Here is a 26891-nt window from a genome sequence, read left to right as displayed (position 1 = left end):
CTGGCCGTCAAGGCCCTCCTTTCCTCGGTCCTACTTATGACTCTTCCAATACTGGTTCTCTGCTTACTCAGTGTGGCCCCGTCACGGTGGCCTGGCCACTGCTACCCCGAGTACCTCCGGGCCTGGGCAGTTAACTGTTCATTCTCGCCGGACACCTTCCCTCGGTAGAGCGGGCATCTTTCCAGCCTCTGGAGGCAGCACTTCAGAAACATCTTTTATCTAAAAGATACATAGCCTGCTGCGAATTCCTGTCAAATCACTTATAGTAATTCCTACCTTTTAATTTCTCTCTTTATTGTCTGTTTTTGAGCAATAGGAGGATTTTAAAGAACAGTGTACCCCTTGGACTTAGCGCCGTTGCTGGCATCAAATGGGTCACTCATACTGTTTTAATGGATAGCTCTCAACAATGTCACCTTCTGTCTCCAAAGCAAAAAAATTTACCTGAAAGTTAGCTGTCTTATTTCAAACACACTATTTTTAGGACTCCTAGTGTTTACTTATTTGTAATCAATGCCTATTTTCTGAGAAGTGAAGTTTTCTCTTGTAAAACTCTTTCATTATACAGTTGGGCAGCATGGTACAAAACAAAACCAAAAAAGAATACAAACAAATTCACCCAAAAAACTAATTCTATCCTTCATTAGCTGTGGCCTTGTGGAAAAAAAAAAATCACATCTCTGTCAGTCCAGTACTTCATACTCCTCACCATGGCTCCAGAGAGCAAGAGAAGACTTCTGCTCTTCATATGAACATGGTGGGGGGCGGCGTGGAGAGAACAGCTGCGGCCCGAGCAGAAGTCTCAAATGAAATAACGTACATGGAAGTGTTTTGTTAAAACTGTAAAACAGCATCTCTGAGGCCAATAGGCCCATGCTGACTTAGCTCTACTTGTAAAGGCTTTCCTTCCCAGCTAGAGTGTTGAGTACTACACATTTAAGGATTATTTTAAATGTATGATATTCCCTGTGACCCCTAGACTGGGATGTTCTACCCTCCCTTTTTTCCTTCTTTCTCTTCCCCTAGACAAGTAAAATCTAAGATCACCAAAAGTCAAGCATCTAAAGGTCCTAAAAACTGGGCTCTCCTAAATACATTATATGAGGACAAAAATTTTAAAACACTACTGTGCTTTCACAGAGATAATCAGATTTTGGAGAAACTAAAATTAATAACATCTTAGAACAAGTTCAAAATGCCAAGTCCCTAACTGCTCTCAGACTAGGCCTAGCAAGTCAGACAAGTACCCAACAGCAATTAGGAGGGACCGTGACACCATTCTACCACAAATCACAACTCCTACACCTGGCCCCTCATCCAAGGTGGTATTTCATTGGCTTCTGTGTCTAGCCTTCTAGACCCATTTCTTGGCCTCAACGGGCCAATGAAAAAATTTGGGAAGTCTCAAGTAATAAACTGAATTGATAAATTGATAACACAGTTCCAAAATTTCCTTGACCAAGGCAATACATTACCACTCTGCCTACACTCCGCTAGCTTTATGCTTTCACAAGTGCAGGTACTGAGGTTCCTTTGGCATCCGTGAAGCACTTGGTTCACTTCCAATTTCCCCTGCCTTTGCCAGAAAACTGCTAACTTCCAAAAAGTGCTCCTTGAGTCGTCCAGCATTCCCAGACTCCCATCTTATGGCTGGAGGGGTCCTTACTAATTTTAGATTCAAGGATGCCTTCTGTGAGCAATTAGCTATTCAGAGTCTCCACCCCCATCCTGCTTAGACACCCAACATCACTAACGCCAAGAAAACAAATACAGCTATCAACAGTCTGTGAAAAGCAGTCAAACCAAGGCAGAAGCATCACTTTGCAACTTTAATAAATAAGTTGGAGACCCTTCCAAAGGAAATAAATGTCCATTTTGCCCCTGAAGAGCTGCAAGAGACAGAAGAAGACAACAGATAGAAAAGATTCAGACAAAAGACAGAGAAAAGGCAGAAAAGGAGACCAAAAGAGAGTGATATCCAGATGGGTGGGGCTGAAGGAGAGGATGAGGGGATGGGGAACAGGGACAGAGGGACAGACAGAGGCATCTTAGGAAAGAGCAACTCGGAACGTGAATTTCTCCCGCTGTGATTTTCAAGAGTATGAGGTTCTCCTGAGCTTAAGCATGCATTTTCAAACAAACAAAATGACATTTCAACAGTAAGTGCGGCTCAATACTGACTCTTAAGCCCCCCATCGTCTCTGTTCAGATATTCTTTTCAGGACCTTAAAATCACCAACCTCACCCCTGCGCTCCTGACTTTTCACACATCTTCTCAGCCTTTCTCCCAATATAGGGCAGCCGGGCCCTCAGTTATGGATGCGAAGAGATAAAGGAGATTGAGGGCTCTGGGACATCTGAAGCGCGGCCCCTTACCTTCAGCAGCACCACATCCACAGTCCTGTCCACCTTGGAGATGTCACACAGGCTATAGCGCCGCTTATGCCGTTCATACATTTTTGCTCAAACTGCACTCCCCCAAGTCCAGAGTTCCCAATTTCTCACGCTGAGCTGGAGATCTGTGCCTTCTCTACAAAACCCTCAAAGGGTCCAAAATTGATTAAAAAGAAACCAAGTGGAATCCAGTTCCTTGAACGGATGGAAGACTTTCTGGCAACTTCAGAGCACTGGAGTGGTAAATCTGTAATTCATACTATAAACAGTAAGTACCTCCTGATGCTGTACTTCAGGCAGATCTTGAGCGAAAGAGAAGCACACAGCGTTTCCATCACTGGCGACAACTCCAGGAGAAAAACTAAGAATGAACCGGCTAAGCATAATGGCCGACGCACGTGGGGGAAAAACCCAAAGCAGGCAATAAAAATCCGGTATGCACTTTGTCAGGAAAAGCGAAAGAGAGAAAAAGGTAAGACAACTCTATTTCGAAGGGATGGCATGAAAACATTCTCATTCTCTCATTAAATTCTGTTCTTGGTTAAAAAAAAAAAAAAAAAAAGACAAGGAAGGTAAATGTGTCCTTTACAGGAAACAAAAATAAAAACCAGTAGAAGCTTGGAGATTTTGTTCAAAGTAGAGTCTTTGGAGTCAGCCTCTTGCTTACCACGCAGTAGGGCTTGGTTCTGATTTCAGCTGAAAATCTCTAATGACAGCAGAGGAAAAGGCGAAAAGAAAAAGACCACTCCTCCTGCTCGACTCCCTCCTCCCTTCTTGGGCGCTGGCCCTTCCCTACCCCCCCTTTCCCTCACCCTCAGGAACGTCACTACTTGCCCTTTTAGCTCCGCACCAGCAGCCCTGGAGGTTTGAAAACCTAATTGCAGTGGGAACATGATTCATCCACAGACGGAGAAGAGAAAAACAAGGCTTCCTTTTCCAACCCACTTCCTCCTCCTCCTCCTTCTCACTGTCCCCCATGAAAAAGGCTCTGTCAGGCATTGCAAGATGCAACTCGAATGCTTTGATGTCGGAGCAACACGATAATAAAGGGGGGCAGATGTCATCCCAAACATCACGAGCAAGTACAACATACTTATCTATTCCACGAAGTACAGAAAACTGAAACTACCCAAGGCGCACACCGCAGCTCCCTGCCAAATGCAAACCAGTGATTTAATATGAGAAAAATGTCCGCCAAGTATTGCAGGGCTATGTCTCTAGGATCCAGAAGTGGCTACAAAAGTGCCTGACATGGTTTAAAAATCATCAAGAGTTCATCTTTTTGCGCTTTTTTTTTTGTGGGGCAGGGGGTGGGTGGGGAGAAAGTGAGGGACGGAAGGGGCTTTTAAAGACAAAGAGAAAAGGAGTAGAATGAATGGGTCCATGTGTCAATACTTCTGAGTGAGGAGGGTCACCTGGGCTGGGACAGCCTCCCCCTTCGGGGCCTTCATGTGCCCTCGCTGAGCCTGAGCCTTTGCCTGGCTCTGTCACTTCATTCACGCTGAGACCCCCTCCCCCCAGCCCCGCCCTGTGCCACAGCCTCCGGTGGGGGGCCTACTCCAGAATTCATCCTCTTACTTCAGACACACTCTCAGTTTGGTTCCCAAGTGATCTGGGAGCGGAAAAAAGGAACTGAAGGAAGCAAAAAGGGGAAAAGAATGGAGAAAGGAAAGAATAAGATCTGGTCCTTCTAGGAGCATTAGGCTGCCACCATTTTCCTCAAGGGACCAGGGAGTCCTTAGCCAGATCTGAAGAGTGTGAATGAGGGGGTTCAGATACCACAGGGGAGAGGAAGAAAAGAGATTTAGTACTTAAATTTGTCAGTATTTCAAACAGAGTTGGTGACAAGGTTTTTCAGGAGTTTTATAAAAGGGGTGGAGAAGGTCTGATGAGTCACCATTTCCTCAGGCCAGGCGTTCACGTTGCTCACCAGCCAAAGGAGGGAAATGCAGCAAACCCTATGAGAACTTGAGCGTCTTCCTCGCCTATTACTACACTGCAGCCCTCATTGTGCCCAACGCAGAGCCGCGATCCCCACCCCTCACTGTCATCCAAGGCAGGTGGACTGCCTCCCCCTCCCCACACACCCCCAGTGAGCCCTGCTCTGTGATGTTACCAACATGAACAGTGAAACAGATGTTGCTTTTCACTAGAGTGAGGATGGTAAACAGTAGAAACACGATAATTAGGAGAGATTAAAAAGTTGTAAATAAAGTTCTTGCTCAGACTTACCAAAAGGGCGGGAACCTGGCCAGGGTTTTACAAATACTTTGAGACTCTGTGGTCCAGAGCACAAGTTGGAAGCCCCTTTAGGCTTTAGGGTTTGAGAAAATGGCTAGTTTATCACCTTCTCTGTATATGAACTTCCATCAAGCTGTAATTCAGAAACCCCCTCCTCTCCATACGAACACAAGGCCGGCTCCCCTCTTCCTCCGCATGGTTTATTCCTCCCGCCACTCCCTTCTGTTTTAATTAGAAGCAAATGTTTCCTGCTTCCAAGGTTCCCAGGCATCTCTCAGGGGATCAGAGATGCTTTAGTCACCATGCAGCCTTCCTATTCCCAACCTCGTCTAAGTACTTACTGACTTAAGCGCAGATAATCTATATTAATTTAACAGATATTTTGTGCCTTGCCGTGCAGGCAAACAAATAACATGGTCTCTGTCCTCAAGATGTTTATGTAACTAAAGAGAGACCGGTTTCAAAATAAAGTAATTGTCTGAAATGTTTTGGGACCTACAGATTCACCTTTTTATTTCTGACGATCTGCTGACTTTGTGCCAGAGGCTGGAAATTTAGGATTCCTACTCCTTCTGCACACATAAACCTACTACAAGGATTTGGAATTGTCCTTATGTAGTCAGTTCCTTCTTGTAGAATACATAGGGTATTGGGTAGGGAATACATACTCTGGGTGGGGGGAAGAAAGAGTCTGTTTTGCTTTCTCCTCTGGATCTGTTCAGCACTTTCCACAGAAGACAGAATCCACAGTCCTGTGCTTTGGCAGCTGCTGTGACAATTCCAAGTTTTTATCAAAAACATCTGGAACCACTGAACAGTTATTCTGTTAGGATTTTGAAACACAGCAACCAATCATTTTATATCCAAACCAGAGCTGAGAGCTACGAATTTTTGTTTTGAGAACATTCTCCCTTTCTTTTAATTTTGGGAACGAGTAGTAAAATATATTTATTATTTACAGCCTTTTCCCATAGTAGTTATTTACAAGATTAATCGTCTCTTCCCTCTGTGTCCTCCATCCCACTCTCTATCCACAAAAGGAGTCCCAAATTCTTCAACAGAAGCAACCAGTGCTTTTACTCTGTTCGTACCACAGGCCCAACATATGTTCTTAAAGATTCCAGAAAATGAAGTAGGAAAATATTTTATGCATTTTAATTCAACTACAGCATTTCTGTTCACGAATTAAATTTTCCCTTGATTTATTTAATTACAAGATCTAACACCTTGTCCAAATTATTGAAACAATTCTTACGGGTCAACTCTATTCAGCTCCTTTTGTTTAGTTCGGGCAGAGCCCAGTCTCAAGGCCCCACAGTCAAATTTCTGAATTAGGACACCACCTAGTGGGGATGCTAAAGACCCAAACAGAACGCCCAAAAGCAAGTAAGCACGCCGGGGAGGTGCGGGAGGCAGGGGGGTGGCGGAGGGGGGTTAGTCTACGTCTCCAAAGCAAACTTAAAGCAGCAGCATGAGACTGGGCACCCGCTCACTGACCCCTCCCAATGATCAATTCAGTCTCTGCAGGAAGCACAAGGTACCAGGGTAAGAATCAAGGGTTCTTTCTATTCCTAGGTGTGCTGCTGTCTCACTGAGCCATGTGAGATGATGAGTTGGACTCTTTGGACCCAGGTTTCCAGAACTGAAAAACAACAGGGCACGATAGGAAGTTCCTTCTTGATTGGATATGGTCAGCCTGAGACTACGAAATCTTTATCACCTGCCATATAGCTCACAGGACATGGGCAGATGCAGAGGAGAAAGAAAAAGGAATTGAGAAATTCTCTCAAAATCGGCTGTAGAAAACATGTAGTGTATTCTTGCGTCACTATGGTTTCCTCCTCCACTTTTTACATGAAATCAGAAGGAAGGAAAGGTCTACCACAGTTAATTTTCATTTATCTGTAATTTCATTAACTTAAAAATCGTGAGTCACGCAGAGTTACCCGTTTGCTGGTAGCAAAACTTACTAGAATATAGATAAAACACTTTACCTCCAGTTGGGCAATTCTGGTCTGCTCGGAATAACAGACTCCTTCACGTACGATGGTTGATTAATTGAGACAGGAAAGAAGGAAATTATTTACAATGGCTGCAAAAGCACAGTTTCCATTTGGGATTTCCTTTTTAATTTCAACTGAGGTGTTTGAGCACTACTGGCCCAGGAGAGGGAGGCCTACTGTCCTGGTCCCCCAGGCATTTCTCTGACTTACAGAGTTGGAGGTTCCAAGAAGGTGAAAAAGGCAGAGGAGAAGAGGAAGGCCTGGCAGGTAGCCCAGCAGCAGTTCTTGTCCACTTGGCGTGGGTGGTACAAAGCAACGACTCTGCTTTCGCCCCTTATGGCCTTCGCAAGGAGAAAAGCTGAAGACCGCTCGGCTGGTAGCAGCAAATTATCTGACCACAATTAACAATGGCAAAAAGAAATTAAGATGAAGACCATAAGAACAATAACAACAAAGCCTTAAAACTGTCTCCTTGCAAACTTTTGCTCCTCCCGGGGAACAGGTCTCAGTAGGCACAAGTCCACAAATGCTGAATTTTACTAAAACTGCCAACAGCTTGGTGAAAGAAACGGAGTGGGGAGAAAGACAGACGGCAGAATCGTAACTTTGGGTGGAAAAGCAGTGGGAGGATAGCTTCTCCTGGGGCAAGACTGATTAATAACAACGCGTACTGAGTACTCGCTGTTCGCCAGGCGCTTCCGCTGTACAATCTCAGTGATTCCCCCTCAAAAGCTGTAAGGTCAGCACCCACCTTGCAGCTGAGGAAGAGGCGCGCTCAGAGCTGCGGTCGGCTGGGTAGGGTCATACGGCTGACGTGAGCCTCCTTTAAACTCAATTCTGTCCATCTTCTTTCCTTGCATTCCGCATCTTATCCCGCCTTGAGTAATCCCCCAAAGTTAATGAAATGAAACTCTCGCTGAGAAAATGTAAGTTAAAATTTGAGGAAAGAAAACTTGGAATTTGTTACTCATATCAATTTTCTCATATCTGATTCTATTCAAATGCCAAAGGATCGAAAAACTTTTTCTTCAGTAAAAATGACAAATCGTTCCTAATTTTAGAAAGCACAGGTAGAAAGTGTCCCATTACATTAAACAGACTCAACTGCTTTGTCAACATTTTAATACTGAACATTTCCCTTTCTTAACAGCTTCTCACTCTAGTAATACATTACAAACATCAGAGTGAACGCATCCAACAGAGACTTGAGTCTGAATGCTGGTGACTGCGAGCTAGGTCTTCCTCAGAATGAACGGGTCTACTAACCCTATTTTTTCTCGTTGGGACAACCATTAGTTATGCTGAGGAAGCATTTCAAATATTTGAAGATACCCATCACGACTCACCACCCCTCTCAGAGCTTCTTTTCTGGATCACAGTTCCCCCAACTGCTGGCTGGCTGGTGACTCTTGGTCAGCCTTGTGACTGCAAACCCTGGGGTGATTAAGATCAAACGGGCCGTCTTAACACGAATCCCAACCCTACTACAAGGATATATGCCTCTGATGAAATAAGTTCACTTCCCGTACCTTTTCTGTTGGACTCAAAACAGGTCTTCTCCATACTGTAATAAACGTTCCATACTATAACCTTGTGATTTTATGTAAAAACCTACTTTACATCTTTCCCTTCTATATTCTCATTTATCAATTTTAGCGTAAACACAGCATGCTGAATCTAGATTCTTTCACTGAAGTAGCAGCTGTCCCTCCTCCAAGCCTTGTGCCATCAGTAGAGCTGAAGCAAGGCTAACAACAGAGGCCCAGAGGTGTGCCCCTAGAAAGCCTCCCCTGGAATGACGGCAATGCGTCAGCCAGCACCCCGGATGAAGGCCTATGCCATCAGTTACAATGACCGAACCATGAGTCCCACTTCTTCATCGTCTTTACTATATGGAACAATCTGTAACATTTCTGGCCAAAATTCATACATACCAGATCGATGGCGTTCTCCTGTTCAGCCTGTCTAGTGACCCTATCAAAAGGAGAATGGAGACACTGCCCATGCGGCATACGGTTTGATAATCATCTCTGTGTGTACGCACTCGATCTGAAACCAGATCCCAAGACAGGCATATCTGATCAACCATAAATCGTATTCACTGTTATTTCTGAATCTTCTAGCAACATTTATTTTTAGCATGATCACTATGACTGTATCACAGTGCAGCACTGACAAAACGAAACAAAAGCTACTTTAATAGTTTTTCCTCATAATGGTGTAAGAATTCTCACATGCAGAAATCTTACCAACTTCATAATCCTAAAACTGCAAACTTTTGGTTGAGCAAAGTAACTAAGTAATAATACCTCTTTTCCCCCCAAAGCATTAAGAGTAAAAAGGATATTCACCCTCCACACGTTCTTGTTCTTCAACGCACTATTCTACTAAAGAGTCATTCAAATACACTTCTACTATTTCCCCCACCCAAACAGTTTGTATATATACATTTACAAGCACGAGGTTCAGACTAAACTTTTGATCATAACTTCTATTTCAGATGGTAAGGTAGACCTTGAAAAATATTTTTTAAGTTATCACTTAAGTGATTTTTTTTTTTTTTAAAGATTTACTTACATGAGAGAGAGAGAGAGAGAGGAGGAGGAGGGGGAGGAGGGACAGACAGAGGGAGAGGGAGAAACTCTAAGCAGACTCCATACCGAGCGTAGAGCACAACATGGGGCTCGATCTCACAACCCGGAGACCAAGACCTGAACCAAAATCAAGAGTCAGATGCTTAACCAACTGCACCATCCAGGTGCCCCCGTCACTTCAATGATTTTAAAGCAACTTTAGAGGTATAATTAACATATAATAAATTGTACCTATTTATGCCAAATATTTTGTATTTTTAAGTAGAATTTTCAAATTTTTCCAAAGACTATAGCTTTAAGATACAGTATTTTAAAAACAGGGAATGCTCGGAATGCTAAAAATGGCAAATTTAATATCGGTAGTAACTTAAACCAAGAAATTTCATATGGAAAATTCATCGTGTTGTTGTGATTGTAACTACAACTTCACATGTCACTGACCTAAACCTTCAACAAGCTTTTCGGGAAGTGAAGTGAATTAGACAGATATTTACGGACCACCCATGCCTGGCACTGGAGATACAGCAGCAAATGAGACATGAAGGAGTTATGATAATATGCGAGAAATGTCGAACAGAGGAGTCCCAGGGCACTCCGTCTCTTAGAGACCATCTGCCTGGAGATGTAACACGCTCCAAGGGCCAGGACAGGCCTGCTGTGGCGATGCTGACTAATGTGAGGCCCAACGGAGGAGTAGGAACTAACCAGGTGAGAGGTGCGTGCGTGGCGCTGCAGGGAGCCCCGGGATGGAGAGCTCCAGAGGCATTCTGTGTAGAAATTCTGGCAGAGGATCGGGTGCGAAGGCCCGGAAGTGAGAAACAGCAAGTGACAAAGGACAAGGCCTGAGGAGCAGAAAAGGCCAGCTCCCGATGAACACGCTACTAATATCGAGAAGTCTGACTCACTGCAACAAGAAAAAGCCACTGAAGGGTTGTTGGCTAGGGAAAGGCACGATCAGCTCTGCATTTCAAAAATACCATTTTTCTAGAGCATGCTCAATAGACAGGAGAGAGAAGACAAGAGGCAGGGAGACGTAACGGATGTTGGATGAGAGCGGAAGGGAGGTCTGAATTCAGGTGATGAATGTGGAGACCAAGAAAAGAAAGTGGGAATCTTTAACAGGCACTGGGGTTGGGAGGTGAGAGGGACAGAGAAGTGTTGTTTGACTGGGCTTCTGCCCTGGGCAACCACATAAACAGTGGAATGGAGCACACGGAGGTGGCAGGGAGAGATCAGATCATCAGTCGGTTTTAGACACAGAGAATCCGAGGATCTCAGGGACATCCAAGCAGAGCCCTGGTAAGCAGGCGAGCGTGTACATGTGGAGCCCAGGAGAATGGCTGGCATTGCGCACTCAGATTTAGGAATCAACACACAGATGGGACACCAGGGACACTAAAAGAAGGAAACATATCGTTGAAAGAATGGTAAACAATATCAAGTGTTGTAAAAAGGTCAAGCAAGTTAAGGATCTGGATTTTGCTAACGTTTTTATGGACTGGTAGGGGAAGCTCTGGGGTAGCAGAGTGATGAGAGCTGGATTTAAATATTCTACCATTTCACAAGGAAACATTCAGGCTCCGTCTGTATACTCAACTTTTCCTAGCTGTCTCTTAAGATATTTTTCCTATTAGAGAAAGCATCTTAGTGAATCCTTCCACAATGGTTGCTATAGGATTGCTAACCTGGTAATAAATATTTTAGAGTGTAAAAAAACTTTCTGAGAAGTAAATGAAGCATTAACAGAGAAAAAGGACCATTAACACAAAGCGAGTTCTACACAACGTGTATGCCTGTTCTTTTGTGTACTTTCACTTCTTTCCAAGAGAGAGGAAAGAGGTCATAGAGACCACAACAGAATTTGAGTGCACACACTGCTATCGTGGTTAGGAATATGGACAAGGGCTTCATAACAGCTAGAGGAGGGAAGCAGGGTGGACAGTGTTTTGGCAAGGAAATGGAAAAAGAAGGGAACAGCCAACAAGTAAGAGACTCCCTTTCCATATGAAATGGAAATAAGAAACAAACCTCATTCTATAAAACAAAGGCAATGAGATCAAGGGAAACAACACTGACATTTACTGACCAGAATTTCCTAATGGGATTTTGTCATCACTAGCATGTCATGGCCAGTTAGCAGTGAACTAGTGAATATTAACAAAATTCATTTATCCCTTCAACAAATATTTAAGTGCCTGCTGTACTTATGGTGCTCTGCAAGGTGTTAAGAGCTATGAAGATGGATGAGACATTCCTGGAACCTCAAGGAAGGGGCAAAAGCATGAAATACAAACATAAGACTGCATGGGTAGTACAAATGAAATGCAGAATTCCAGCACAGGAATGAGATCTCTGGCTGAACTAATTAGGCAGAAAAATTCCATGAAGGTGGGCGTTGCCATTAAGAGTGTCAGTGAGGGCACAGATGTTGATGAGTGGCAGGTAGGACGGAGGCCTAGCCAAACTGTCTAGTTACATGTGTCAAATCCGGTAGGGGAGTGCTAGAGCATTAGCCTGGGAAAGCATTAACCACCTAGATTGTAAAAGCGTGTGATGTCATGCCAAAAAGTACAGACTCTATTCAGAGGCAAGTGGGAGCCAGCAAGGACTTTGGAGCAAAGAAGCCGTATGGCTTGTGCTGTAATTCAGGAAGACACTACAAAAATCTTTGGCCTCATCAAGCCTAATTCCCCTCGTCTGGATGTCATACTGCCCCATGGTCTCATCCAGTCTTACTCGCTACTATTCCCTAAGACAGCTATCCAGCTGGTCTCTTAAGGTTCCACCATTAGGGCTTGGTTCTTCCTACCTCAACGCTCCTGGCTCTTAGAAGCAGTTGTGGCTTATAGAATTCCCTACCTTATCACTCCACCTTAGCCAAAATCCACCCTTTAAATCCTATTTTCCTAATTAGGGAATCTCTCTGCCTACTCTAACCCACCTTAAAACTCTATCCTTTGAACCTCAATAGTCCTAAACTCTGATGCGCTCACTTTCCAGAGTTGTGCCCTACATTGTTCCTTGATGCTTACTTTGATTCTAAGTACATGGTGAGTTCCTTAAAGGCAACAGGCACTTCTTCGGTTTCTTTTGTGGAGTGCTAAAAATGGCACCAGACACCCAAGGGCTGGATGACTAACTGATTATGTACTCATTTATTACCACAGTCATAATCCTCAGACTTTTCCAATGGCTGACCAGATTTAGTTACTTAACAAGAGAACAAATTTTTTGGTCAGCGTTAACATACAAAAAAGGTGGGTAGTGTAAAAGAGTTTCTGAATTTAGAGGATAAAAGCCCTGGTCAGACACGAAAACTTCACATTCAAAATAACCATACCCTTAGGAAAATTTTGTATCCCACATGAAATGCAAATGTATTACTTGAGGAAATTACTCAACTTACTCTTCTTATTTTTCACTTCATGGCAAAAAGAATAGCCCTAATATAGTCACTCAGTCAGACAAGCCAAGAAATGATTCAGCTTCCCATGGAAGACTTCCCTCATCCCTCCAGGCAAACACACACCGCATACAGTCATGCCTTCCAAAAAAATATAGAGGTATAACTTGCTCTTTTTATCAATTGTCCAAAAGACAAAACAAAGGGAAAAGAGAAAAATCCTTCAAGAAAAAAAAAAAAAAATCCCCTACTTTTTAACATGACTGCCAGGTCAATTTTGGCCTTTGCTCATTCCCAAAAGAATAAATCTGGTTTTGCTCATTTAGAGACTACTATCTGGAGCTTGTATTTGAGAATTTTATTCAACTAGAACAGGTATTTTGATGTTCTGCACATTTTTAAGGAAGTACAGCATAACTGTTTACCTCAGTCAGAAAAGATGTTAGCACAAAAATATATTTGGGGGTTGGGGGGATGGCCCTTTACTGAAATCCACACAGGCCAAGATGTACATGAAAGAAATGAAGGGGTGGCCAACTGGCTAGTGACTCTCCAGCATGACAGTCAAAAAGATCAACCCTGCAGCTAGACTGTCTCAGGCACACTATGTGACCTTTCTGTTCCTTGGTTTCTCACCTGTAAAATGGGAGGAAAACCCATCAGGACAAGGTGTTGAAGAAAAATGTTGCTACGAGGCATAAATGAATTGATACATGTAAAGTATGTTGTAAGTGCCTGTGGCACGAGTACTAAGTGTTAGTTGCTGTAATATTTTAATTTTATTATCATCAATACATTTTTGCCTTATTTACACCAAGAAAGAAAGAAAGAAAGAAAGAAAGAAAGAAAGAAAGAAAGAAAAAGAAAGAAAGAAAGAGGTACTGAAGGCAGCCTACAAGGGTGTGTGGAAGACAAAAAACAAGTAACTGATACATCCTGACTCAAGTTAGAAATTAAAGACCCAAACACCTTTGCTTTGAATCAGATCACTAGGTTCCCTCTGAAGATACTTGCATCCTTGGAAAAAGAAGCAGAGAGAGGGAAAAGTCTTCTTTTCTCTGGTAAGTGGAGAAGGCAGGTCGCCTCCCCAGACGCTAAGAACAAAGAAACTACTGAACTCGATGCCGCGTTATTTTATGGAGAAGCAGTTCTTTAAAAAGGTCAAGATAGGACTGGGAACTCAGGCGAAAGAGTTATTAGGCTTGGCGGGGGGACGGGGGGGGGGGAGAGAAACGCTCTTCATCTGAGGCAAAGGGAAAGGAGTAAGAAAAGACAGATATTTATAGATTTTTCCTGGCCAATCCCCAAGTGCCTAATTTGGACCGAATTTACAGTGTCCCTGAACAATCCCCACTCAGAAGGCTGAAATACCAGAGTGACCCACTGGGATAAGGAGTGTTTGGCTCTAAGAGGTGACTCCGGGAGAAAAGCCCAGCACAATGACCGCTTCTCTGCTCTTTTCTCTCACCTCTTCTTGTAAGACTCTTCTACTGCAGCTGCACAAGTCACCTTACGATCCAGTGTTCAGACTAGACTTTATACTTGGCTGACGCCACGTCCCCGGTCCTGTCCTCACAGTCCTCCCCATCTCTGCAAAACTGGTCAAGTCTTTAACCGCTTCCTATGCGATCACATTCATGATGCTTCCACTAAGCACCTCAGTCAAAAAGCTGACTCCATCAGAACTGCGTTAGCACTCCTACCTTACTGACAGCATCCATCAATTATCACACTAAATCCGGGCACCTGTTGTACAAGTCCCTTCGAACAAGATCTCTCCTATATCTTGTATTTCCTATAGATTACTGGCCTTAGCAATCAACAAATGGTTCCCACAGGAATAAATAAGTATCCACCTCTCTGAAGAGCTCTCAGAGAACGTAAACCCATTTCTGAGGAGATCAAGCTGGTATAGGCAATCTAAGATGCAGAAGCTCCTTTTATTCATAAATCTGAATAACCCATGGATTTCTGGCACGGAGATACACACTAGAGAAAAGGCATTGACTCTACTTACTGCAAACGAATGGCATGAATAGCTGGACCTTGTCACTAAATAGGACATATCTGAAATTAATTAGCAAGCAGAAGAACTTCTCAGTGAAAAAAACCCTGAATGGCTTTTTGAAATATAAATTACAGTTGAGGTAGGTTCTGTAAGGCCATTCTGAAGATCTGTCGGAGTAAATACGTATTGATTTTTATTTGTTCATAATCAACAACATACGGATGTAACCTAGTACCTTTCTAAACACTCAGATGTCTCTTTTTGGAATATAAATGCTTTTAACGCAAACCCTGAAGAAAGGAAACTGTTCCCAGTGAAACTTAAAAAAAACATACTCTGCACAAAATGGTGAATTATTAAACACTAAGTTTCACGGAAGCATTTGGTACTTTCTTCAATGATGTGCATGTGTCTATGTGTTCAACGGCTCAGAAGACTGCACAGCACTGACAAGACGTTCGCTATGTCAAGGATGATACATCTAATGAATCAGGCTACTCCCCTGAGCTCCCAGCACTGAGAAGGACACATAAGGAGGCCTTTGCTCTGTTCCTCCAACTTGCCACATAGGTAAGTCTATCACAATATGTCTCTTCTGCCTGCTCCATGAGGCTGCTATAAGAACAGGCATTACCGGTTTTCCAACGAGCGCAGCTTTAGCTAACACGGCTCACTGTTACCGCCTTTCTTTCATACAAGTGCAGTTTTCCAAGGTCTGAATTCTAATGGCTCTTCTCCAATTCTCACACCAAGGAACCTGAAGAAGTTTTGCTCTGTTTTGTTTCAGTACAAAGGCAATTATCCAAACTCTACATAGAGTTCTTGATTCAATCTTAAATACTCATATTAATGGGTTATCAACAAAGAAGAGCTTCCTCTTTTTCACCTGACTTTGAATTTCAACTTCTGCCACCCTGATTAAATCAGGTTTTTAACCTCACTAACAAAAAAGCTCCAAATATATTTGCTATTGCAATAAGAAATAGGATTTTATTTTATTTTTTAAAGATTTTATTTGAGAGAGTGAGCGAGAGAGAGAGAGAGAGTGCACGCACAAGCAGGGGGTAAAGGCAGAGGGAAAAGCAGACTCCCTGCTGAGCAGGGACCCTGATGTGGGCGGGGCTCCATCCCAAGACCCCGAGATCATGACCTGAGCCGAAGGCAGACGCTTAACCACTGAGCCACCCAGGTGCCCCAGGAAATAGGATTTTAAAAGAAAGGGAACTACTTAAGATTGTCAGTGCCCTGAAGGAGAGAAATTAATAAATGGATTGAGTAAATATACTCTTATGTAAAGTTCTGTATCACAGACAATTATCAACTAAGTAGAAATCACTCTTGCTGAAGTTCTTCCTGTGTTCTGTTTTCTTTCAAAATCCTCACCAGGCACCCAACATTATAGATGGCCAACATGTGGGAGATAATGTGGCAGGTCACTGTGCAGAGTCAGCTGCAGGAGGCAGGAGAGCTCCCCATGCAGCAGGGCGCACGGCTCACCTCACGATTCCAGCGCCCTGTGCTCTAGTGTGGGCTAGGAGAGTGCGTCCACCTGAGAAACTTCTTCAAGAATGAAAGAGCACCTGGGTAGACAGACAGCAAGGGTGCATCAGGCAGAGTACCAATGAACAAGTGCAAGGGCACATTTAAATGGAAACGAGGAGTCTGGTGTGGCTTGCCACTGGACTGTCAGCCGGAACAGCAAAGGTGATGGGACCACACAAGCAACTTCAGGACGCAGACTGTGAAGTCCATGTATGCCGCACCATAAATTTAAAAACTTAAGTGCTAATTTGACTTACTTCTAGCAAGAATCTGTAACAGAAGCTAGAGCAGTGGTTCTCAAAGTGTGGTCTACAAAACTCTGAGGGTCCCAGAGGCATTTTCAGGGCATCTGTGGGGTCACAACTATTTTCAAGGCACTGCTAATATGTTATTTGCCCTTTGGGCTCTGTTGATACTTGTGCCGATGGGCCTTAACAAGCAAGAATCAAGGCAGTGTTACCACCAAAGTGAACTAGTGGTCATTCTATTCTTCACTGCCATACACTCATAGTTTTAGGAAAAACAAAAATATCTTCACACAGAATGTCCTTGATGAAGCTGCACACAATTTCACTACATGTCAATCTTTAGGTACATATGTCTCTTTAATCTTCTGCATGACAAATGGAAGCATACAGAAAATGCTCTGCATACAAGGTGGGGTGGTTATCTTGAGGAAATCCACTTGCACAACTGTTGTAAGTTGTGGGCTAAGCTAGCCACTTTTTTCACGGAACATTTTTACTAGAAAGAAAGACTGGCAAACAAATGATGCTTATTCAGAACTTGGGTATTTTCTTAGAAATGAACAAAGTGAACCTGTCTTTCCAGAGAAACAACTGGCAATATTTATCACCGATGATAAAATTCAGACTTTCAAGTGAAAATGAGAATTTTGGAAAACTGGTTTCTGCCACTGTGAAACTGCCAAATTCACTGATACTTCAAGCCATTTCTGATAAGACTGGTGGTAATATTAACAAAGATGATTTTTCTGATACTGAAAATGAAAAAAACATTCAACATTTGGAAGAGCTGTATATTACTCAATGAATCAGTACCTTCCAAATGAATGATCCATTAGGTTAGAAAGTCATGCAAGTCTAAAAGACCCACTAAAGTACAAGGCAGACCAGTGGATTTTAATGTATCAGAGGATAAAAAGTTCAACAATAGGACTTCAGATTCCACACTGCAAATAACTCTTAGGAGCCTATATCATCTGTCAATTCTAATCCGGTATGAAATAAAAATACCAAATTATCTGAGAAGACAATTCCTCCCTCTTACAAGCATATATCTGTGTGACACTGGATTTTCTTTATTTACTTCAACCCAAACACCATATTGTAACAGGTGAAATGCATAAGCGCTATGAGAATTCAACTATTTTCTACTGAGTGAAGTTATAATAAAACCAATTAGGTTAAAATGCCACTCTTCTAATTTTGTTTTGTACTTATTTTCCATAAAAACATGGTCTTCATATTAACAAGTGGTGATCTGTTATTGTTATTATAAATGAATTGATACTTTTTAAATGTCTCAGTTTTAATTTCTAATGGCATAATAAATATTTGTAGGTATAACCCATACAAACAAAAGTTCTCTGGAGTTCCTGATAATGTTTAAAAGTATAACAAAGATCTTGAGACCAAGAAGTTGAAGAACTGCTGAGTTCGTAAAGTAGAAAGAGATTAGTGGAAAGGAAACCAGCAAATCCAGGTGAGAAAGGGTGAGGACATGAACCCTGTAAATCAGAGTTTGAAGCGACAGGTTAAATTTGACAAAAAAAAAAATTAGGGGCTGGTGGGGGGAATCTGGGATGAACGCTTTCTAGCTTAAGAGATTGCATGAAAGCCAATGCCTTTAGTTACAGAGGAAGTGAGGCCCAAACAATTTCATAATATTTTGAATGGGGCTGATGAATTAAGAGTATCTACAGCAGGAATGAAAAAACAAAGACAGTTTTCTGACGGGTGCATAAAATTCTTTAGGAAAAGGCTGTTTCCATGATCTACGTGTGAACGGACTTAGTGGGGAGGCGCTTCCTAGGTAATCCTATGGCTGAAGAGGCCTCACTCCATTTTTGAGAGAACGGGGCGCATGACCGACAGGTAGGCTGACGCAAGTAACTCTTCTAACGCAAGTTCCTGTACAACTTAGCAGGATTAGTGTCCACTGATGTACATTTCTGTCACATAACAGTTAACGATGCCATCATAATTCTGAGACATCAAGAGGAAGACGAACTGTATTCAGTGTTTGCCAGCCAAATGCCCCGGCATTTCAGAAATATACTGCAGCAAAGATTTCCAAATCAAAGCTCCAGCACTGAAGGCTTTATGTCCAGCCCCCGAGAACTGTGCCATTCCAAAAGGATTCACTTGTCACAGGTTCCATAGAGAGGCAGTGTTCTGACCTAATTATGAGAGGGTCTTCACTCCTGGGGGAGGTGATATGAGGACCCACAGGCCACAACTCTAGGCAACAGAAGTTAAAAACGTGGTAGAAGACTTCTACAATTTTCTCTCTCTGCCAAAGCTAGTTGTCTCTCAGTTCAGCTACTCCCTTTGGTCATCAGAACATATATACTTTTTTGAAGGGGCAGGCGGAGATAAACTCCTTTGAAAAGGTCACCTTGTTAAAATGTAAAATCAATGGCATGTAGTCGTGAAATGTTTTAATTACTATTTGTTTATGAGAAAGAACTTCCTAAAGGAACATTTGTTTTGTGGAAATGAATGCTGATAAAGTTCTATTACCTTATCGATGGCCCAGCCAGCGCCTCTATTCAGGCAGAAGAGCTGCTGACATTTCCTGTGAGGAACTGTGTAGATCTAAAAGTGAGAGCCTTGCCTTTAAAAATATTTGACAAGTCCCACTTTTTACTTATTTACGGATTTGTACAATTATCTCCCATTATCAGACTAAGTTGGTTATGTGATAAAATCCTTTCCAGAGGAAGAAGAGGCTGCTACTCCTTTCTTCTTCTTTTATTAAAATCTCATTTTATAGCCCCACCTTCCCCACTCTATGCTGGGCGATAAATTACAAGAAGTTACACCAACAACTGCTATAAGAATCAGGTAGCTTGGGTCTTCCCACAGCCGCTGCCTAGTTTCAAGCCTTTAGAGCTTGGTCAGTTGCAGATGCTCTCAGGAGATTTTTACGTTCAGTTACCCTTCTGTTTCCCCTCCCCCACACCCCCAAGTGAAAGTTCTCCTTCATCTTCCCTTTCCTTTTTGCTACCTCCCTCCTTCCTGCTGCAAGTTCCCACTGACTAGTCTTGAAGCGGAAGGATCAAGGCAACTTTTCACATCAGTCACTTTAAAGGCAACTTCATGTTTATCCACCAACAAATGGCTTGTATTAGAGAACTCACAGAGTGTCTAAGCCTTTTCAAAAACAAGATTGATTCAGAGATCATATTCATTTTATTTTTATTAAAAGACAGAGGATGGGTGGGTGGGAGGCAGAGGGAGAGGGAGAGAGAGTCTTAGGCAGGCTCCATGCCCAGTGCAGAGCTGGAGGCAGGGCTCAATTCCCATGACCCTGAGATCACCACCTGAACTGAAATCAAGAGTCAGACGCTCAACTGACTGAGCCACCCAGGCGCCCCTAGAGATCATATTCTTTTTTTTTTTTTTTTTTTTAAGATTTTATTTATTTATGTGACAGAGAGACAGCCAGCAAGAGAGAGAACACAGCAGGCAAGTGAGAGAGGAAGAAGCAGGCTCCCAGCGGAGGAGCCCGATGTGGGACTCGATCCCGGAACACCGGGATCACGCCCTGAGCCGAAGGCAGACGCTTTAACGACTGCGCTACCCAGGTGCCCCTAGAGATCATATTCTTAAAAAGGCACACATTATTTTGCTGTTTTTATTTGTTTAACCCATCCTACTTCCCAGAGAGCCATGCCAAGAAACAGAACCTGGCAGGAGAGGTCTTCATCAGGAATACAAAACAAGGATAAGTAAACTTGGCATCAGTGAGCACTGATGAGCTTGCTAACCCCTACCCCTTCCTCCTCCAGGGACGCTGAAACCATAGCACCTCCGAGTATGAGACTAAAACCAAAGTGAATAGGTAGAGATACATTTTAATTAGGACCCTACGTCTGCACTCACCATTGTCTGGCATCTCTTAAGAACCTCCACTGGCTTCACAGAAGCCTGAGGGACCATGGGGGCAGGGTGAGCTGCGCCAATGACAAGCTCTTTCCCAAAGCCTACAGCACATACCCTTTGACTTCAAAAGCAAACCCAAAAGCACGGTCCATGTTCAATTCTATGCCAGTCCTGACACACCTCTTCTCACAGCTTGCAGGTATTTCTTTTAATGGATTCAGCTGCAATAGCAACTACATTCAAGTTTCATGTCAAGAAAACTAGGATTTCAGTTCTTTTCCTGACTTCAGGAGGAAAGAACAGTCTCAGACAAGGAGAAAAACAATCTGCTGACTTTGATGTGAAGCAGACACAGCACCAGGTTTCAGCACTAATGAGGGAGGAGGGCCAGAGCTCTATTTTTCTCCTTCAGATCATCCCATTAGGGAAACCTAATGACTCCTAGGAAGGAACATAGCCTATTGTGTTGTGTATGGTGGAGATAGGGACAGGAACTGTTCCATGGCAAACAATCATGACACATGCATCACTTTCTGGAACTGGAATGAAAAGACTGATTCCCTATTTTAAGGCCAGCAATGCTGTCAACGGGAAAATCCCTTGAGTGAAACATTTCAGCAGTATTGCACTTAATGCCACCAAAAGTGAACAGTAGGAGGGACACTGGTGCAGACAGGCCTTAACAATGGATAGTTCCTTCTCAGAGTTCCCATGACCCAGGTGTCAGCTCCTGCTTCATTACTTCATCTCTCCCAACAGAGCTTCTTGTGGGATGGGACAGCTCTTACTCATTTTGTCCATCACAGCATCCCGAGTTTCTCTTACAACGTTCGGTACAAGAAATAGTGTAAGTCTGCAAATTAAAGGTTCAATTTCATTTGGGAAATGCAAAACAGTAACTCCTACAGGGAAGGACCACATTCTAACAGCATACTTTATTGTAAAATCTTTGTTATAAATGTTTAAAGTAAGGAACTCATGCATGGATATGGTTTTGTGTGTTTGTATGCGCGCACACACGTGTGTGCATATGTGTGAGTGCGTGCAAGAGCGTGAGTGCGTGCATGTGTGTGTGACTGTGTATGTGTGACTCTGTGCATGTGTGTGTGTGAATGCGTGCGTATAACTGTGTGTGTGCGGGCGGGCGTGTGTGTGTGTGTGTGTGTGTGTGTGTTCTTTCCATGCTTCTCTGCTGACAAGCCTGTCTGTGGCTTCCCACAGTCCCTGGCCTCACAAGGGTGGAATGAGAGGACTCCTGAGCCTCTCAGAATGAACGTCCTGCTGCCCACAAAGTGGAGATCACACACTGCATGGGCTTCTTGTCACTCCTCAGCCTTCAGAATGCTCCGGGCCCTGGTCCAATCTCACAAGACCTAGAGCTGACCCACTAGCCCAGCATGGCAGGGAGAGACCCGATGCCAACCTATTCTCTGTCCCCAGGCCCCTCTGCATAAAAAGAACTTAGCCTATAGATGATTCAATGGGGAACATGAATACGACAGACTTTTTGGCTGGTGGCAAAATAATGAGGAAAGATGGCAAAAAAATAAACTGATGATGTCAGAAATGAAACCGACCACAAGCACATGTTCCATAAGTTACTGTTTCCACCGAAATGGAGAAGAAGGGCATTGGATAGGGGATCCTACAATTTAGCTTTTTCCAGAGCTACCGGGATGTGGCCCCAGCGAAGGACACGGCAAACACCACGTTCCTCCTTTTCCAAGTCATTCATCTCCTGTGGGATTCAGAAAACATCATCCAACTAATTGGACTGCTGAGTGACTCATGCGGGTTCGTTTGGAACTAAAGGCCCCTTGCCCTGGTAGGCAACAGTTTTCATTACATTACAGGGAAGCTAACACAGAACAAGCATACAGAATTTATGAAGATGGCATGCTCTGGAAAGGAGGAGACAAGGAGGTAGGACGGTCAAATCTATCCAGATCACCCTACATCATGACCCGCACGCGGCCCAGCCATGAGCACCCTGGAATCTATGGGAGACAGCAGTGTGCTGAAGGACGTGCTCCAGAGTCACCCGGCCTAGACGGCAGATGCACACAGTGTGTCAGCCACAGTACAGGATTCCAGGCACAGATTGAGCTGTGCCCTTCCATTTTCTCTCAGCATTAAGGGTGGGGAGAACACGACTTCACGAGACAGCACAAGGTCACTGAGCAGTCAAGGTGCTGCTATGTGAGGAGTGTCCACAGCAGAGTAAGCACAAGCCTGGGAATCAGCAGAAACACTGGGAGAGGTTCACAGGGTGCCTCAGCTTCCGCTGTGATACTGAGGAACTGATCTCTGAGGCCAAGGTTGGACTACCACAAGACTGAGCCCAGGGTTCAGGCTCTGCCACTAACCAGCTGGGCAAACAATGGCAGACCCTTTGAGCGCTCTGGGCTCAAATTCTCTCCTTGCAAATTAATGAGTACAGACTGCATGACAGAGACGACAGTTCCTACCGACACTAGGATTCTGTACTGAGAATAATGATTTCTGGAAGATTCTGGATTCCTGTAGTTAGAGAATCTGGAATATAAACAGAAAAGACCTTTAACTGGCTCCATTGCATATCTTATGATCCCCTAGCTCTGTATTTTTACAAACAGACCGAGGGGATGGTGGGACATCTCCAAACCAAGTACATTTTACTAGTGATTTAGCCTTCTTCAAAAAGATTTCAAGCAGTTTTCACAGTTTTCCACTATCTCCCTTTCCAATTTTTTTTTTCTGCCTCAAGGAAGGGGTTGAGTAAAAATTTCCCAGACGCTATGCCCCTTGCAAGGGATTTCATGTTCTATGCTGCAAAAGAATCACACACTCATATGTATGGGTATGTATCTCAAATAAATGAAAGGTCAAAGTCAAATTTATACATCCAAATATTTCCCACAGTGTCCACTTTGGGAAGTTATACATTATTCCAATTATTTCTACTATTTATTCAAATACTTTCAGAAGTCATCTTCTGCAACTACCTTCAAGAGAAACCCAAGAACCACACATGAAAAATCTGTTTCATTACTATACCTCAGTTCAACCCCAACTCTAACACCAGGAGTAGGCTTTCAAAACTCTTAAATAGAGGTCAATCCTGATGACTCAGGACAGAATGCCAACTACAGATAATGAAGATTAACATAATAAATATTCTGGCCTATTCTGACTTCTGAGTGAGGCTTAAATTCGGGGTATTTTAAATATGCTCATCTGAATGTCATGGAAGGTATTTTCACCCTTAACCCTCTTTCTCTGGAAGATTACACATGTGGCACGGAGGTAAGACCATGTTACATTAATCCTCTAGGTCCACAAGCAGTGACACGGCTTTGGGGGGGGGGGGCGCCTCAGAAGGGAAGCAAAATGCCTGTATCACTGCATGAAATGAAAGAGGCCAAGGGGGAAACATGGACTGATGCTGGTTGAATAGAAATATTTACACAAAGGTACCACTCTTTTTAATTCCCATATGGTTCACATACTACCAAACACTTCTGTTCTTCATACTTGGTAAATGTTACTTTTTTTAGTTTCCTAATGGGATTTTTTAACCTGGATTACTGCCAGGTCACGGTTACCTTGCAAATTGGGGTGTTTCTGGCAATTCTTAGGCAATTCTATGATCTTTGAGGGGCCAAGTATATAGTGAAAGCAAACAGAATTGGCTGTTTAAGGCTGGAAAGCACATCAAAGGCTCCGTCAATCTATCCCTATTCTTTCCAATGAATATTTATACCACATGTGCTACAACGTGGTTATTACCAAGGAAACCCTACTACATTTCACACAACCACTTCTTAAGAAGTCATTTCTCGGGGTGCCTGGGTGGCTCAGTCGGTTAAGTGTTCGACTCTTAGCTCAGCTCCAATCTTGATCTCAAGAGCTGTGAGTTCAAGCCCCACAGTGGGGTCTACACTGGGCATGGAGCGCACTTGAAAAAAAAAGTCTTTTCTCTGTGAACACCCAAAGCATGTTTAATGGTGCTTATGGCATGTCTCCCACACTGCGTTCACATATTGTGATTACGTCTGTGCATGCGTGCTTGATTTAAATAAATCAGAAGCAGGGACAATATTTAACTTCTAGAAAGTCCTCTAGCTACTTGATGCAATACCTTGAAAGGGGAAGGCATTCATTTAATGCTTACTAAATGAACAAAATCAATGCCACAAGCTAGATCCCAAAACTGAGTAGCCTGAAGAGGTCAGAAATATCTGAAATCAGTACCCCTGAAACCCTTCTGGATAAAGTCAACAAGTCCAAATACAGGGCGCACCTTTACTCTGATGGTGGCCAACCAGAGCAAGACATCACCAGGCATCTTCTTAACATATAGAATCAAAACCTAGTATGAGAAATCTGTGACTTCCCCAGTCCTGTGTATCCCTGAGAAGGACCCAAGTCTTTCTTCACAAATCAAATGACAGTCTTCTCTTAGTTTTTCTATGATGTAAGTTTCCTCTTTTAAGAGGCAAAAACACGCAGCCACAAAGTCATGTATATGTCTGTAAGCTCAACACAGAACTTAAGATCAGAAGCAATACAGTATTTTCCTTTTCTTTTCTCTCCCCTCCTCTCCTTTTCTTTCTTTTTCTCTCTCTCTTTCTTTCCTTCCCTCCCTCCCTCTCCCTTTCTCTCTTTCTTTCTTTCAAGTAGGCTCCACGCCCAGCATCAAGCCCAATGTGGGGCTTGAACTCCCTGAGATCAAGACCTGAGCTGAGATGAAGCTGAGCCACCCAGGCACCCCAATGCAGTATTTTTCTAAGAGAGCACCTGGTGGTGGCCCTTCCAAGTCTACTGGTAGAAAGAGCGGTACACCCAAGCCTGTGTTTCCGACAGCATGCACATATCTTCAGTCTCACAAAAGACAATCAATCAGCTTTAAAATGAAACCTGGAAAGCCATGTGAGGTAAACCCTGTAAAAATAACACACCATTCTTTGGAAACTTCCCTCCCTCCAGGGTGTGCACAGGAACCTGGAGAGAAGAATGTATCATCTAGCTCACTGAAAGATATCTATTTGTGAGCAACTCTAGCTTTATCTCTACTTTAACACTTACTGCCCTGTATCTTAACTAGTTCGATAATGGTCTCTTCCCACTGCAATAGGAGTCTCTGAATGCAGGCTGACCTGTTTTCACTGTAGCAGACCTAAGGCCTAGCACAGAGTTCCCTGAGCATGTGCTGAAACAAGTAATGAATAAGTCAGTGCACTCCCTTCACATAAACAGCATGTGGCACAATAACTGACCATGATAGCCTGACAGAACTGGTCATTTCTTCCAGGACCATCTTAACCTTCACCTATCTAACATCAGAATCACAGTCTTAAGCATGGGTCTGATAATTCTTAGTTTAAAATGGGGTTAGAATTACACCTACCGCTTATAAAATGTCTATTACATGCTAGCCACTCCACTAACTCTAGTTAGTACAAATAATTCTTGAAGAGAACATCATCAACCCGAATTTACAGATGAGGGAACTGAGCCTCTAAACAAATGGATCAAAGCAGCAGATCAAGTGTCAGAACTGGGATTAAAACTTTGGTTTATTTGGCTCCTAAACTTTCCATTATGCTTGGCTACTATCCTTGACTGTCAAAATAATGAGATAAGAATGAACAAAAGTGAAATGAGGAGTGTAAGAAATGGGCCAACAGAGTGGTAGGAATCAGATTTGGTTCTTTTGAACCAACAGAAGATTAAAAAAGGGGGGGGGCACAGGCCCTCCTCTCAAAATGTACCTATGACCTACGATCAAGCCATTCTGAGAGGGGGAAAAAAGCAGATTATGAATACAATTTAAGACTCCAGAGCAAAACATCTTGGGAACTGCTCAAGGAGAAAGTGATTAGTTAGGAATCTGGCCATTAAATAGTGTGATTTTAAAAAGTCACTTATATGATCCTACACACAGAGTTGTCAAATCGCTGTTATACCCCTGAAACTAATATAACATCGTGTGTCAACTACACTTCAATTAAAGAAAGTCCTTCGTGATTGTCTTTTTGGTCTAACACATAAGATATACCCCCCCAACATTTGACCAACTGGTCCAAAATTAAGAGCTGAAAGAAACTTCAGAGAATCCCTAACCATTAAAACAAAGGAGAAAATAGGCCAGAGAAATTAAATAACTTGCTCAAGGGCACTTAAAAATCTAGAGTCAGATCATTAATTTATAATTTTACATATATTATCTACAGATACTTTAACACTCAGATTATACTTTCTAACTTCTGACTTTACAGCCTGAACCTGTGGTTCTTCGAGGCACTTCTATTTTGGCAACTAGGTAAGTCTAGAAGAATATTTGCAGAATTTCCTGGAAATATCCACTTCAGAGGAGACGTAGAGAAAGAATATCTCCAAAAAATTTGTACGAAAAAGCTGAGGAGTAAGTTTTCCTGTGGTTGAAGCTAGTTCTAGTGCCAGACCCAAAAAGGATAATTAGGGAGGCCTGGCTCTCTTAAATGCCAAATACATGCAGAGAAGACTTATTGGCGTCTCATAAAGAGGCCAATTTGCCTTTCCCTAGGTGACACGCCACAAAACTATATATGTAAA

At 43.0% G+C, this 26891-nt stretch overlaps 1 protein-coding gene across 10 annotated transcripts in view; it reads right to left on the bottom strand.

Moving 5' to 3' along the window:
- The window catches only part of AKAP13 (A-kinase anchoring protein 13), a 324022-nt gene that overhangs the window by 110554 nt on the left and 186577 nt on the right, over nt 1-26891 (bottom strand). Inside the window, exon 1 of one of the 10 annotated variants that reach the window (XM_040642767.1) lies at nt 2377-3279. The exons of the other annotated variants lie outside the window; for them this stretch is intronic. Coding sequence (XP_040498701.1) covers nt 2377-2457 — 81 coding nt within the window. The 5' untranslated portion in view covers nt 2458-3279. Of the gene's footprint in view, nt 1-2376; nt 3280-26891 lie in introns of those variants that run through there. 10 annotated transcript variants of the gene reach the window in all.

This window comes from Ursus maritimus, unplaced genomic scaffold (assembly GCF_017311325.1).
Source record: "Ursus maritimus isolate PB19 unplaced genomic scaffold, ASM1731132v1 scaffold_27, whole genome shotgun sequence".
Lineage (NCBI taxonomy): Eukaryota > Metazoa > Chordata > Mammalia > Carnivora > Ursidae > Ursus > Ursus maritimus.
This window is presented reverse-complemented; position numbering and strand designations above follow the sequence as displayed.